The 15,701-nt window shown below is 42.1% G+C and overlaps 1 protein-coding gene across 3 annotated transcripts in view; it reads left to right on the top strand.

Moving 5' to 3' along the window:
• Positions 1-15,701, top strand: part of NDRG3 (NDRG family member 3) — a 398,435-nt gene that overhangs the window by 28,972 nt on the left and 353,762 nt on the right. For all 3 annotated transcript variants that reach the window (XM_053721374.1, XM_053721302.1, XM_053721225.1), the window contains exon 3: positions 10,979-11,014. In XM_053721374.1, the coding sequence (XP_053577349.1) occupies positions 10,979-11,014 (36 nt within the window). The remainder of the gene's footprint in view (positions 1-10,978; positions 11,015-15,701) is intronic.

Below are 15,701 nucleotides of genomic sequence, written 5' to 3'. Positions count from 1 at the left end.
CCTTTCATAACTTCAGAGGAAAGTCTGCCTCCTTCTCTAAGCAGGAACAGTCCAAGTCCTCTTGGAAACCCAATCAGTCTTGGAACAAGGGGAAACATTCAAAGAAGCCCGCAACTGAGGCTAAATCAGCATGAAGGGTTTGCCCCCGATCCGGGATCGAATCAAGTTGGGGGCAGACTTTCTCAGTTCTCTCAAGCCTGGGCTGCGGACATAGTATCTCAGGGTTACAGATTGGAATTCAAGACCTTTCCTCCCAGGGGCAGATTTCTTCTCTCAAGATTATCTGCAGACCAGATAAAAAGAGAAGAGTTCTTGAACTTGCGTTCAGGATCTTTCTGCTCTGGGAGTGATTGTTCCGGTTCCAGTACAGGAACAGGGTCTAGGTTTCTAATCCAATCTGTTTGTGGTACCCAAGAAAGAGGGAACTTTCAGACCTATTCTAGACCTGAAGTGTCTAAACAAGTTTCTCAGAGTTCCGTCCTTCAATATGGAGACTATCCGTTCCATTCTTCCTTTGGTGGAAGAGTGTCAGTTCATGACGACCATAGACCTGAAGGATGTGTACCTTCATGTTCCCATTCACAGGGATCATCTTTGATTCACACCAATAAAGATATTTTCACCATATCTTATGGTAAATCTTTCTAGTAACATGCTTGCGCGCCTGAATCATTGTCTCAATTACCGACTCAGAAAACCCACGCTTAGACAGGCAGAACTAAACGTTCAATCTACTAGCAGTCAGCTTCAGAGAAACTAGATTTGGATGAAAGAAGGGACCCTGAATCAGAAGGTCCTTCCTCAAAGGTAGTCTCCAATGTCGGAGAGACATCTTCTCCACTAGATCTGCATACTGATATACTACAGGAAAGTTTTCCTCTGTAAAAAGCACAATTGGACACAATCTAAATTCTCCAAATTTTATAATATTTCCTCGGCCGAGGATTCTTTTGGGAGAAAGGTTCTTCAAGCTGTGGTGCCTTTTTGTTTAGGTCTGCCTGTCTTGTTATCCCTCCCTAGTCATCTGTGTCCTCTAGCTTGGGTATTGGTTCCCAACAGTAATTGAGGACATCGTTGACTCACCATATCTTAGGAAAGAAAATTAAAATTTATGCTTACCTGATAAATGTATTTCTTTCCGGATATGGTGAGTCCACGACTCCACCCTTTTTTCTCTAAGACAGTTATTTTTTTTTTTTTGTCTAAATCTCAGGCACCTCTACACCTTTGTGTTATTCCTTATTTCCATTTTCCTTTTGGTCAAATGACTGGGGTTTATGGGTAGGGGAGTGACACTTAACAGCTTGGTTGTGGGGCTCTTTGCTGCCTCCTGCTGGCCAGGAGTGATATTCCCAACAGTAATTGAGGATGTCGTACAGTCACCATATCCGGAAATAAATTTATCAGGGAAGCATAAATTTTGTTTTTTTTTCCCTCAAATATTCCAGTGGTACAGATGTCAGATGCATCCGCTTCTGAGTAAGAATGAAACTCATCTGTATCCCTACTCTGCAGAAACTAAAGCTGCATTGTGCAGTTGGATGATGCTGACACGCGTGCAGATTCCTGACTCTTACATGAGTATGCTTGACCATTGATTCCTGCACTTTAGGATGAGGAGCAATACTGCAAAATGAATTAATTCAAGGCTATTGCCCAGCAAATTTGTAATTTTTACTGCTAAATGTATTGGAACTCAAAGCAATATGTTTTACACATTTGCACATCTGCAGAACATCGCAATTAACGGCCTCTCCTATAATTGCGGCACTATGTCCTATGTGAGTCAAGCAGGATGCAATGGGTATAAAGCATTATTTTGGACATTAATGCAATTGCCATGCAGAAAACAGATACAATTCACAAGGGCCATATTATTATGACCATTAATTGGATTCATGTATAAGTGGAAAAATAAGACTATAAAATTTAGAAACCTTTTAATTTGAGATATCTTGTAAGTTTATTTCAGTGACCTAGAAAGAAGATTTTTTTTAAATTGGTTTACATTATGAGCCACTTTCTATCTATTTTGTTATTGAATAAAATTAATGAGACTGAGCTGATTATTTTACTGGGGAAAATGATGAGCACACAAAATCCTGCGTGCTTATCTTGTACAGTTGTGTTTTGTGTTTTTGAGCCCCCTGGTGTATTGTACCTTACGAATTTAAGCAACTTGGAGTAGTTTGTGTTTAAGCAGATTTTTCCAGGAACTTCTTAATTAAACCTTCAACAACTGACACAACAATCAATTGCTTTGATAGGTCTGATGAACTCAAAGTATAGTTTTCTGTCTGGTATATTTTTTTTTTATTTTTTTATTTATTTATTTTTTTCCCGTTGTGGTGTGTGTTTTATTTTTTGTTTTTTTTGAGTTGTAAACATTTTCTCTTTAAAATAGAATTTTTTGCTCTGGCTTGCATGTTTTCCCATTTAATTTCATTCGTTTTTTTAAAATAAGAAAAACTTCTGGACACAGTAAACGATGTAGTTCTCCCCTATCTTAGCTAAGATGTACCTGGTTCTTCTTGAAGAACATGGAATAACCATGGACACTGTATCTGTTCATTTGGCAACAGAGAAATGTCCTTTCTAAAAGAACGGCTATCAATTGAGCTATTTTTTTTTTCTTTCTTATGTTTTTGTAAGGCTTCAAAGTGTCCAAACATTGTGCCAATTGTGTGTTTTTGTTTTTTGTTTCTTTACAGCTTGAGGGCCAGCTAAGAGCTTAGCTTATCCGTGTCCTCTTAACCTGGGGGTGCCAGGTGAGCCGGGTATTTACTCTGGGGGAGCGGTACCCTCTGAGGCTTCAGGGGTACTACTGTCAGGGTCGGGGGCCTTAAAATACCCCGTCGGAGATGGATTTTGCCTTTAGATTCAGAATAACGCGCCTGCGTGCACTGCTGAGGCAGGTATTGGAGGTTTTCAGTCTTTATTGGCCTCCGGATCCTCTGGATTCTGATGACGAACAGCGATAGATGAGTGGAGGGATTTGGTTCCTACTCCTGATTTTGTCTTTTGTTTGTGTATCTATTCCCAGTTCTGAACTCTTGAGGAATCAGGACAGGCTGGTCCTGTTGGTTTTCTATCCTTTGGCGTTCACCTGCGGGTGCTGCCTACTTTCTTTTGATCCGGTTAGGATGTTTCTCTTTTTTTTTTTTTTTTTTTTTTTTTTCCCCCCCCCGGGAGCTCTAGACTGTTGTAGACTTTTCCTTTTTGGAAACTTTTTTCTTCTCTGGGATTTTGATACTAGCGATTTTATGGTCGCGCTGGTTGTTGCTTCCAGCGGAAGTCGCAAAAAATAAATAAATAAAAAAAATATTTTTCAGACAGTGTTTAGGCCTCAGAGCTTATTTGTCTGTCGCTTGTCTATTTGTTTAGTCTTGCCCTGCAAGGGTTTAGAACTTTGTTAGCCATTGAACAGTTTTGGTTGTACCCTGGTCTGCAGGCTAGTCCTGTTTGGGTACTAGTTCACTCTGTTCTCTTGTGGTTTTATCAGACATTTTGTATCCTTGACAACAGGCTGGTCCTGTTTGGGTACTAAGTTTGTTTACCTTTTGTTCAAGGTTGGTTTTCTTGTTTTCTACAAGTTATAGGCCTTTCTATCCTGGATATCAGGCTGGTCCTGAGTTACTAGGTTTTTTTTGTTCCTGCTTTTGCTGGGGTTACGAATTCTGCTATGACAGTATATTTGTTGTTCCTGAGTCCTTGGGGAAGGATCCGATGTCTGCTTGGAGATCTTCAGTACCTGGTGTACGTGGCGATGTTTCCCCCCCCTATTGGTACTCCTTGTGGATTAAATTGTCCAACTTTCATAGAGAAATCTCTTGGACAGGACGCATTGCCGCAATCAAGATGTTCTTCCTCCCTAAAGTGTCATATTTATTTAGAACCATCCCAAATAATATTCCTAGGCCTGTTTTAAACAGACTACAGAGCCTGATCACCACATATGTGTGGAAAGATAAAAGACCCAGAACCTCTGGACGTACTTTTAGAGAAGCATGTTGCTAAGGGAGGCCTCGCACTCCCGAATCTCATCTCGTACTATAACGCTGCTAGACTATCACACTTATTGAGATGGAACACCACGGAACGGAAGCCTGGGTGGTTCCGGGTAGAATCATCAATGATACCCCCTAGTATATCCCTCTCTGACCTTCTCTGGATCCCTACTCATCATAGACGAGACTTGAGCAGCATCCACCCAATTTTCAAACATGCCTTCCAGTTCTGGGATCAGATAAGACCCAATCCAGCCTTATCTCCCCCACCCTTCACCGGCACTCACTATCCCTGCAGCGCTCTTCTGTTTACCTGACTCCCACCCTGACATCTGGTCCCAAAGACAAATTTTGATAGTGACAGATCTCTGAGAACGACAGCTGGCTTCCACACTCTGCGCTATGCGAAAAGTTTCAGTTCCCCACGAGATATACATTCGAGGTATTCCGTTAGAGCACACGACTACGTTCTTGGGGCTACCCCAAGAAGACGCTCAGACCATTATCACCTTGGGAGAACGCATGGCAAAATGCTCACAATATCAAACATCTCCTCTCCTTCCACTACAATCTCCTCATTAACTCACACACCTCACATAAAATTCCACAACACAGTGCTTCGGAGAGAGAACTAGGTTTTTTCCGCAGATGTCGATACTTGGCATGCCAGGATCATACTGTCCAAAAAACTACTGCATTGCGCCACCCTTTGGGAACTACACTACAAAATCCTAGTCCGGTGGCATTTGGTACCGGCTGCGTTACACAAGATCTTTAACACACAATCCCCAGAATGCTGGAGGAAATGTAAAAATAGCGGTACTGCGCTACACATCTGGTGGTCATGCCCACTAATTCAACCATTATGGAGGAAAGTGTATAGGCTCCTAAATTCACTCGGAATCTCCCCACTTTATATCCCAGAAGTACCTCTTTTCCATATGCAGATGTCCAATCTCAACCCCTCCAATGAAGCCCTTACGATTTATATCTTCATGGCCACAAAACTAGCTATAGCAAGAGCTTGGAAGGATGAGACCTCCACCCTTCTCAAAAGTACTAGCCATTACATAGGGCAAATGGAACAATACTCATACAGGGTATTAGATAAACTCAACTCCTTTCATCAGATCTGGTCTCCCTGGCTTCTTAAATTCCCAAGATGGGACTGGGCTCCCCCCCCTTAAGCCCTCCCTGCTACACAGCGCTCTGCTCCCCCCCCCTCCCTCACATACCCCCCATACTCTCTTGCAGCGTTACCCACACATCCCCCCCCCCTTTTACTAACATACCGTCCAACCTTCCTTGAAGTGTCTTCCCCCCCCCCTTTTTTTTTTTTTTTTCTTCTTCCCCTTCCCCCTATCTTCTCTCTGTTTCCTGGGTCCCTTTTACGGCTAAATATCACAGATCTTTCAGTCATGCAATTTACTTAGATAACCTATGCAGATATAACTATTCATCAGTTTATTATCCTCTATTTTCCCCCTGTAAACAAGTAAAGAAAAAAAGTGAGACTCCTTTACACCACCTTCTAATCCAGAGATTTAAATTACTCGCACTGAGAAGCACGGGCTATGACGCTCGGGCCTCCCTTGAAATACATTCTATTCACCCTGCTTACCATTGTATTCATACGGTTTGTATTTTGTAATCTCTGTTCCATACATGTATTTTGGTGTTTTGATCATTTTATGCTGTATCCTTACAGATGTCTCAATAAAAATGTATTTAAAAAAAATTTGTCCAACTTTCAGATCTTTCACCAGTATTCTCTCCTCCTTTTTGAGGATTGCTATGCTTTCGCTTACCCTTGTCTTTTGGTCATCTAGTCGCGGAGACTAGGTTCTTAGGGACCGATTTTGTCCTTGCAGTATCCTCTCTTTTTGATCCTATATGCTTGGGGATCTGGGGGATTTTTATGCAGTCTCTATTGCCGTCAACCGATAGGAGTTTTGTTCATTTGTTAACTCCTTGCGCTGTAGGTTTTCTGAGGTCTGATCCAGTCTGGATCTTTAGAGACTGTAGTGTTCTGATCTCTGGAGTGCTGATCTCTTTGGGTCCTTCCTTCATCTTCAGACTTTGGATGTTATTTTAGAGGCCTTTTGGGGCTGAGTGGACAGCCACTTGGATACATCATGAGAGATCAGAGTTCAAGACCCCATGGGGGTTTGGCATGCATCCACTTTGGTGCAATTTTAATTTCCAGGTAACTTTGTGGTTGTTCCACAAGGTTTTTGGTCTTGATCCGGCTCCTGGTTTTTGAGGTCCGGTTTCTTAACCTAATCCTTGTCTTTGACTTGGCTTTTCAGTTACGTTTGTTTTCAAGATTTTTGGATCTGTCCGGTATTCAGTAGCATGTTCCTTCTGAGGCAGTTCCTTTTCTTTCTTCTGGAGAGTTGGATTTTTTTTTCTGGGAATTTCTTTACTGTAATATTCCTGGGTTTCTCCGTTTTCCTTCTAGCTGGAAGGATCTGGTCTACTGCGCCTATACAGTTGGCTCCTCCTGGGGTAGTTTTCCTCATCTGACTCTACGAGTTCAGTGGGCCGAGAGCTTCTCTTGTCTGCAGTGTACCTTCCCTTCGGGTTTCTGAAGGGTAATGAGGATAGGTATCCTAGATCCCGAGTTAGTTCTCTGAATGTTGGTGCCTCCTTCCTGTTTCCTTCTCTTAGGAACTCGTGGTTGGAGATTAATTTTCTGATCACTGGGTCTCGTTGATGCTGGGATATTTTAATCTCTCGTCCTTGGGACACTGACAGTAGCTTCGTTGATGGGACTGTTCACTTGGAGTAGTGGTCAGATATTCTGACTGCTCTGTCTGGGCATCGACCACTTGTCTTGTCTCCCGAGGGATCCTTCCTTAGGTTGGGAGACCTTGCAGCAGGAACCTTCCCTGGTTGGTTCTTTCTTTTTGGTCAGGGTGTTGTCTTCCCTTACCCCGTGATGTGTTTTTTTGGGCTTGGATGAAAGTTTAGAATCTGGAGATGCAGGGAGAGTCTTTCTGCGAAACTATCCTGACTCATGTTAACAGCTCCTCAAGCAATCGGCGTTGTCGAACTTCTCTCCGCTGCCTGCTTTCTTCTCAAGTCCATGGCGGAGGCGATGCTACTATCCATCACACTTGAAGGGCCGTGTTCCTGTTTCATTTTACTTTCGTCATGATGGTATTATATTAAAAATGTTTCCCGAGAGGCTACACACCTTGTGGGACTATCTTAACATAAGGCTCTCAGTGAGGCGCCTTTTGTATCTTGGAATCAAGGGTAATATCTCCTGAGGGGGATTATAGAACGGGGGGGTTTTATCATGTTTATGTGATTCGACCTGCTTATGCGTAGTGTTACTTGGGCTCATGGCTTGTGGAATCAGTTATGTTCTGAATGCCGTATTAGAGTGCTCAATTCCTTGGGATCGGGGAATCAAGGAGCTGCTGAGCCATCCGCCTCCGTCCTCTGAGTAGCGAGTTCCCTTCCACCATCGCTACTACACATGCAGGTAACCCAAAATTACCTTCTCTGGAGGTGACCCTGTCCTCAATGTTTTTTCTGGGCGTTGTTTTATCGCCTTGGTGGGCTCTAGGCCACTTGTGCGACTGTCGTACTTTAGTTCCCTTTTGGAGTGTCTTCTTCCATTTTGGGTTGGGATTTCAGAGTGGGACTTGTTTCCGGGGGGTCCGGTTATGTTCCTTGGGAGGTTCCCTGGAACGATCTGGGACTCAGGCCTATAGTTGTGTTGTGGATCTTACGGATGCCCGGCAGACTTGCCTGTGGCTGTTTCTGTGCCATCCAGGTTTTCCAGGGTACTCAGGCTATGACCTTCGGTCTAGAAGGCTTGGCTAGGATTTCTGTGCCCTTTGTCTGAGGTGTGCTCTTCTTCCTTTGGGGAGTTCCTCGATGTTCATCTATGACGTCTAGATGATTTCATTTGGAATTGTTTCCTCAGCCTATGGCTTCATGGCTTATGAGCTTTTCGCTGTTTCTTCTGTACTCTCCCCTTCAAGGGGTCATTTGTCCTCCTTATGGGGTGGGGTTTTCTCTCTCTGGAGGTTGGTGGTCCTGTCCTGTGTGCAGGTTGTTGGAACGGGAGTTTTTTTTTATCCTCTAGAGGAGAGCCTCCGTTCTCTGGGGTTCTGTTTTTTCTGGGGTGATGTTTCCATGTTCAAGACTGTCAAGGAATGTCGTGCTGGGGCTTCTGAGGCTCTCTTGCATTTTCTCTGTTCCTCCTTCCTATTGTTCTTGGGTTGCACCTGAGTTCTGTTGGGTGACTGAGTCCATCTTTTCCGTCCCCTTTTGGGGTCGGGTGTTTGGGGTATTTGTTCCCCTGTCCTTCAGACCTGACAGCCAGCTGTAGAGGTCTGTGTGTTACTTTGCCGCATAGCAAGCGGGAGGTTGCAGTTTGAACTCGGTCGCAACCGTTTGCACTTTATCGGTGTGTTGGCAGATTTTTACCAAGTCTCTAGTTTGCCTTTGGGCCCTTGTGGTACGGTGAGCCTTTTTGAACTTTCTGTGCTTCTCCATGTTCAGGATATGGAGTAGGGCTGGCGGATTTTTGGTTACTCCTGAGCAGGATCCACTGTTTAGTGGATGTTCTTCAGTCGGTGGTAAGGTTTGTGACCTATCCTCTGCTGTTCTTACTTGCATGCAAGTAGTTTACTACTGGAGTCATCCTGAGTATTGCCTTCTGGGTTTTGCTGCACGTATATCGGTTCTGAAGACTGCATTATTTTGAGTTCCTTGAGGACTCTGCCTTCAGTCTTCTTTAGGGTGCAGTTACACTATCTTGTGGAGAAGTTCTCTGTGTCGGATTCCTGGTTTTAACTTTGTGGTTTCTGTACATTTGAGGTCTGGGCATTGCCTCCCCTTGATCTTGCATCTGGCTTTGGTCTATGTGAGTTTGGCTTGGTTCTTGATGTTTTCCTTTTTTGGAAATTGCTATAACCTTTTTTGGGTTTTTGGGAAATCTTTGCTTATTCCTCCATCTCTTTCCCTTTTGGGATCCCCTTCTCTGGTAAGGGGTGTGTTGAGGACCGCTTTGTGAGCGATGGGGTCTCCTGGAGGCGTGCTGGCCCAGCTGTGTTCTTCTGCGGTCTCTAGCAAGGCTGGTGGACTAGCTGTGGGTCAGTGTCCTTGGGGTGCCTTTTTTCCTTTCCAAATTTTCTCGGCTTCGCACGAAGCAGGTTTTTGGTTGGGTAGGGGTTTTTCAGGCCTGGTGCCCTTAGAATGGGCCGCCTTTTTTACCCTCCCGTTTGTGCATTCACAAACTATAGCTTGTGTATTGTTTTCCCAAAAGTAATGAATGCAGCCGTGGACTCTTTCCATTTATGAAGAAAAACATAAATTATGCTTACCTGGTAATTTTCTTTTCTTCAGATGGAAAGAGTCCACAGCTCCCCGTCCGGTTTTTTTTTTTTCTGGCACCTTTTCACCCTGTTCCTTGTCCCTCGGCAGAATGACTGGGGGTAAGGGAAGTGGGAGGAGTATTTAAGCCTTTGGCTGGGGTGTCTTTGCCTCCTCCGGGTGGCCAGGTTCTTGTTTCCCAAAAGTAATGAATGCAGCTGTGGACTCTTTTTCCATCTGAAGAAAAGAAAATTATCAGGTAAGCATAATTCTATGTTTTTGTCCTTCTGGACCTTCGGTTCCAGTTCAGGCTTTACTTTGGTTCTTTTGGATCCGTGTAGGAGGTGATCTGGAATTTTTTCTTCTTTGATCTCCTCCGTCGGTAGAGTATTTTCTACGAGACTTTGTCCTCTTGCAGCCTGGTAGCCGCTCTTTTTTGAGTTGTGCTAGGGGCTTCTCTCTTGTTTTGTCCTTGAATCTTCGGGATTGTTTATGGAGGTTCTTTTTGACCTTCTTATCTTCCCTTTTTTTTTTTTTTTTTTTTTTTCCAGTTAGGGAGAATGTGGTGTGGGAGTTTTTTGTTTTCCTTGCCATTGTTCATGGAGAGATTTTCTTTGTGTACTTCTAGAGAGTGGGACTTGTCTCCTCCAGAGGTTTTTATGCTCAGTGGAGTCCAGACTTTAGAGTGATGTCTAACAGGGATCCTTATGGTTCTAATTGATGGGCAGTTACCTTGTCCTCTTTCCATATTTTTGTTCTTCCTGCTTCTATTGAAGTAGTTTTGTTGATCTGGAATCTGGGATGTGTCGGGCTGTGGTGCCATCAGACTGGGCCGCCTTTTTTGTTCCCGTCCGTTTGCATTCAGCGTCCTCTATAAGCTTGGGTATTTGATTTCTCAAAAGTAATGAATGCAACTGTGGACTCTCCCTGTTTTTAAGAAGAAAAACTTAAATTATGCTTACCTGATAATTTCTTTTCTTCTGTACGGGGAGAGTCCACAGCTCCCTGCCCGTTTTTTTTTTTTTTTTTTTTTTTTTTTCTTCCTGTGGGCGGCCTTACTTTTTTATTCGTTCTTCTGGCACCTTTTTTTCACCCCGATATTTCTCCTACTGTTCCTTGTTCCCTTGGCAGAATGAATGGGGGATGAGGGAAGTGGGGGGAGGTATTTAAGCCTTTGGCTGGGGTGTCTTTGCCTCCTCCTGGTGGCCAGGCTCTGTATTTCCCAAAAGTAATGAATGCAGCTGTAGACTCTCCCCGTACAGAAGAAAGGAAAATTATCAGGTAAGCATAATTTTTAACTAAATCTCTAATTTTTTGTTAATTAAATGGACATGCTAGTGTGACCATAAAATGCTCTAATATGCTAGAATATTTGGCAATGCATTCATTTGTGCTTAACTCCCGTAAAGGTCTAACAAACTAGGTAAGTGTGTGTGTTTTTTTTTTTTTTCTTCTCCAGAGCAGTATGATAAACTGTAGTTATACAGTTGTTAGCTGTATAAAACAAATACTTTATTGCTTTTTAATATTGTTTTCTTATGTAGCCATAAGTGCTTGTTACATTTGTGCTTTTTATTTTTAATCTGTTTTTTTGGTTACACCTTGCATTTTCATAACATTTTCTTTTACTCTAACAGGGTTCTGGTCAAAGCTTTGAAGACTTTGATGGCCAGGTAAGTGTTATATTCTGCTTTTGGGGGTTGTTTCAAATGTGGTGATCATATAGAAATGATGATCTTCATTTTCTTTCATGATTCTGTGCACATTACCAAACAAAACTTTCCATTTTACTTTTATCACATTTCTCTTAGTGTCCTTTATTAAGGGCTCCATGTATGAAGTAGCGAGAGCTGCTCCGTAGCCCTTGCGGGGCAGGTTCACACATGCGAGCCTGCTTCTTGCACTCTTCGCCACCTCAGATGTGTCGAAGAGAAATTGCAGAGAGCTCGCTCGCGGTGATTGATAGTCCCTTCACTTGTGCGATTGGTTGCGTGAATGAAGGGGCAGGCATTACACACGGGAACAGATCCGCTGTCCATCCGCATTTTAATACATGGGGCCTTTATAAGCAGGTAGGTAGACTCAGAAAATGTGGTTTTAAAGGGACAGTCTACTCCAGAATTTTTATTGTTTAAAAAGATGGTTAATCCCTTTATTACCTATTCCCCAGTTTTGCATAACTAATATGTTTATATTCATATACAGTACTTTTAAACTTTTGTGATTACCTTCTATCTAAGTCTCTGCAGACTGCTCCCTTATTTCAGTTCATTTGACAGACTTGCATTTTAGCTAATCAGTGCTAACTCCTAAGTAACTCCACAGGAGTGAGCACAATGTTTGTTATTTATAGGGCACACATGAACTAGCACTGTGTAGCTGTGAAAAACTTGTCCAAATGCACTGAGATAAGAGGTGACCTTTATGGGCTTAGAAATTGGCATATGAGCCTACCTAGGTTTTGCTTTCAACAAAGAATACCAAAAGACAAAGCAATTTGATGATAAAAGTAAATTGAAAAGTTGTTTGTAATGATATGCCCTATCTGAATTATGAAATTTTCACTAGACTGTCCCTTTAACTATTTTGTTAATACTATTACTCTTTATATCCACTAGATGTCACTATTGCATTAATTATCTCCATTGTGTGGCTTTTTTTTTTTTTTTGGTTACATGTGTACCTTTTTTGTAAACTATAAAACATGTTTAATCTAGTACATAGAAAACAATATATCATATGAACCCTGTTGCATATTAATCTTGAATAATCAGCCTCTTATTAAATTTCATCAACTGAATAACTTTAATCTTATGGCATTATACTATGTACTTAAAGGGACATTAAACTGTTGGGTACAACTACATTACTATGGTTACTACTCACCATGCTATTGCTTTTCCTCTTGTACCTGCAGCTCTCTTCAAAACCGTACTTTTATTTTAAACCCTTTTACAAGTGCTAGATAGTGAAGCTCTGCATCTTCTCATTAGGTGCCGCCATCTTGGAGCTTAAAATATAATCACATTGTGTGACTTAAAGGGCCATAATACCCAAATGTTTAAACACTTGAAAGTGATGCAGCATAGCTGTAAAAAGCTGATTAGAAAATATCACCTGAACATCTCTATGTAAAAAAGAAAGATATTTTACCTCAAAAGTTCCTCAGTAGCCACCTCCCATTGTAAAGGATTTCTAAGCAGCATTTTAGTGTGTTTGTCCTGGGACATCTGAAGGAACTAGCATCGTGCACTCTCATATTATTTCACCAATCAGGTAAAGGAAGCTTACTATGAAATCTCATGAGAGTTAAGTCAAATCTCATGAGATCACAGTAAGAGTTCATGACCTCAGCACTGCTGATGCTGATTGGCTGCTGTTCATTTCTTCATTTTTTTAAATTTTTTTACCTGCAGCTGGGAGCAGCTGAGTATAACTTTTTACACAGAACTTACTCTGCTGAGCTGAGGAGATTGTGAGGTGAAATATCTTCCTTTTTTACATAGAGATGCTCAGGTGATATTTTCCTGTCAGCTTTTTACAGTTATACTGCATCAGTTTCAAGTGATTTAGCATATGAGTATTATGTCCCTTTAAGCAGTGCACATTCACAGATCAATGACATTGTCTTGTTTACCAGCCTTATTTTATACTCGGTTTAACGTATATACAGAGCTGTACGCTTTTGCAATGGCTGCATTGCTCTATATTTGTTATATTTGCTATGTAACTTTTATACTGTGTAAAACTACTGTTAATATGTAAAGCTTCTACATTCTATTTTGAAAGCTAATCTAAAGTGCAAACTACAGCTGTCAAAAAGCCAATAATGTCACTGATTTGTGAAAGAGCTTCTATCATAGGATGTAACAATATGCATGTTACAAGATGGCGGCGCCCAGTATAAAGATGCAGATCTTTGCCATCTGGCTTCTTTAATATGTTAAAATAAGAGAACGCCTTTAACCCCTTAACGACCACAATGTACCTTGTATGTCACTGGCCACTAAGGGATTGTCTGGGAATAATAGCATCAGTCTTTCACTTCGGCCGCCCACTTTAAAAGTAAAATCATTTTTTTTTTAATCTAACAGTTGGAACGGTTTTCCAGTCGGTGCTCTAGCCATATGGTACTCGCACATTTTTTTTATTTTTTGTGGCTATAACGGAGTTCTCAAAGTGAGTTGCAGTTTAATTTGAAATAGATAATCTTATCCAACAGCCCAGTCACAAAGTGGTAGACTATCCAAGTTCACATAGTAGGGTAACATCTGCATAAGAAATGTGCGTCAAGAACATCATGCAATAGGTTTCCATGAATGAGCAGCGTAACATATGCCCCACATATACATACACAATGCCAAGCGTCAGCTGGAGTGTTATAAAGTACACCAGCAGTGGAAATGTTCTCTGGGGTGATGAATCCCGCTTCACTACCTGGCAGATGGAAGAATCTGGGTGTGGCGTGAATGCATAGTGACTGCTGTAGTTTGTATCCTGTAGCATTAAGATGAATAACAGACCCAAACCACTATCTCGCTTCCGCCAAAGACCTTTTGGACAATTAAGTGCTTCCAACTCTGTGGCAGCAGTTTGAGTAAGGCCCTTTCCTATTTCAGCATAAGTTTGTGCACAAAGCAATGTCCATGAAGACGAGGTTTGACGAGCTTGACGTAAAGGAACTTGAGTGGCCTTCACAAAGACCTGACCTCAAACCCATCCAACACCTTTTGTGATTATTTGGAACACCGACTGCAAGCTAGACGTTCTAGTCCAACGTCAGCGCTTAACCTCACAAATGCTCTTTTGGCTGACTTGACACAAATTGACTCCAAAATTTTGTGGAAAGCCTTCCCAGAAGAATGGAAGCTGTCATAACTGCAAGGAGGGCAACTACATATTAATGCCCATGGAATGGGATGACCAACAAGCTCATATAAGTGTGATGGTCAGGTGTCCACATACTTATGGCCATATAGTGTACTATCATTAGACTGAGATCAACCAATTTAAACTCCAGCACTGAAAGCACTTCAGCATGTTTCTTGAATTTCTGTATGTTGTGGGTTTTTTTTTTTTTTTGGGGGGGGGGGGTGGAGGGGGTTCTATAAAGGGGGAACCCTTCCATTTTCCTCTGATACTTTTGACTTCCCAAATCCACAAAAAGAGAAGCACTTAACCAGAAAGGACAGCAGCTCAGTATCTTGTTTTTGGCCTCTTTCAGCCTATCTTTCCTAACGTTTATTGGTCCAATCCAACCTTAAAGGGACACTGAACACAATTTTTTTTTCTTTTGTGATTCAGATAGAGCATGCAATTTTAAGCAACTTTCTAATTTACTATTATCAATTTTTCTTTGTTCTCTTGCTATCTTTATTTGAAATAAAAGCCATCTAAGCTTTTTTGGGTTAAGAATTCTGGACAGCACTTTTTGATTGGTGGATGGATTTTTTCCACCAATCAGCAAGGACAACCCAGGTTGTTCACCAAAAATGGGCCGGCATCTAAACTTAGATTCTTGCATTTCAAATAAAGATACCAAGAGAATAAAGAAAATTTGATAATAGGAGTAAATTAGAAAGTTGCTTAAAGTTGCATGCTCTATCTGAATCACAAAAGAAAGATTTTGGGTTCAGTGTCCCTTTAAGAGCACAGAAATACTAGGCTCTTCTCCTGAACAAGGAACCCCTCCTGTGGGCCATATAAGAAGATGGAAACTTTTCTAAGAAAGATGTTCCAACATACGGGATACTTGTTTCAACCGTCAGCGACTGTTGCCTCAGTTGCTGAAGCAGCTACCTACAGGTGTGACTCCTTATCGGAATTGATTGAGGTGGAGGGTCCCCTGGATGTTATTCAGGAAAGAATAAAAGCATTGAGAATTGCTTATTCTTTTATCTGTGATGTAAATATGCAGATTATTCGTCTAAATGCTAAGGTGTCTGTTTTTTCAGTTCAGGCCCGTCGGGCGCTCTGGCTGAAGTCCTGGTCTGTGGACGTGACTTCCAAGTCCCAGACTTCTCCCTTTTTAAGGGAAAGATTTTATTCAATCCAGGCCTGGACTCCGTTATCTCCAAGGTTACAGGGGGCAAGGGTGCCTTCCTACCGCAGGATAAAAAGATCAAGTCTAAGGGACAAAGTTCTAATTTTCGTTCTGATAAATCCCAACGACAGCAGCCTCCCGCTAAGCCTTAGCAAACCAAGAGTACTTGGAAGCCGACTCAGTCCTGGAATTAATCCAACCACAGCAAGAAGCCCACCAAAACTAAATCGGCATGAAGGGGCGGCCCCCAATCCGGCGCTGGATCATGTAGGGGGAGACTGTCGCTCTTTTCAGACGCTTGGTTCAGGGACGTGCAG

This window comes from Bombina bombina, chromosome 1 (genome assembly GCF_027579735.1).
Source record: "Bombina bombina isolate aBomBom1 chromosome 1, aBomBom1.pri, whole genome shotgun sequence".
NCBI classification, from domain to species: domain Eukaryota; kingdom Metazoa; phylum Chordata; class Amphibia; order Anura; family Bombinatoridae; genus Bombina; species Bombina bombina.
Note: the sequence above shows the minus strand (reverse complement) of the source record. Positions and strands in the feature narration are given on the sequence as shown.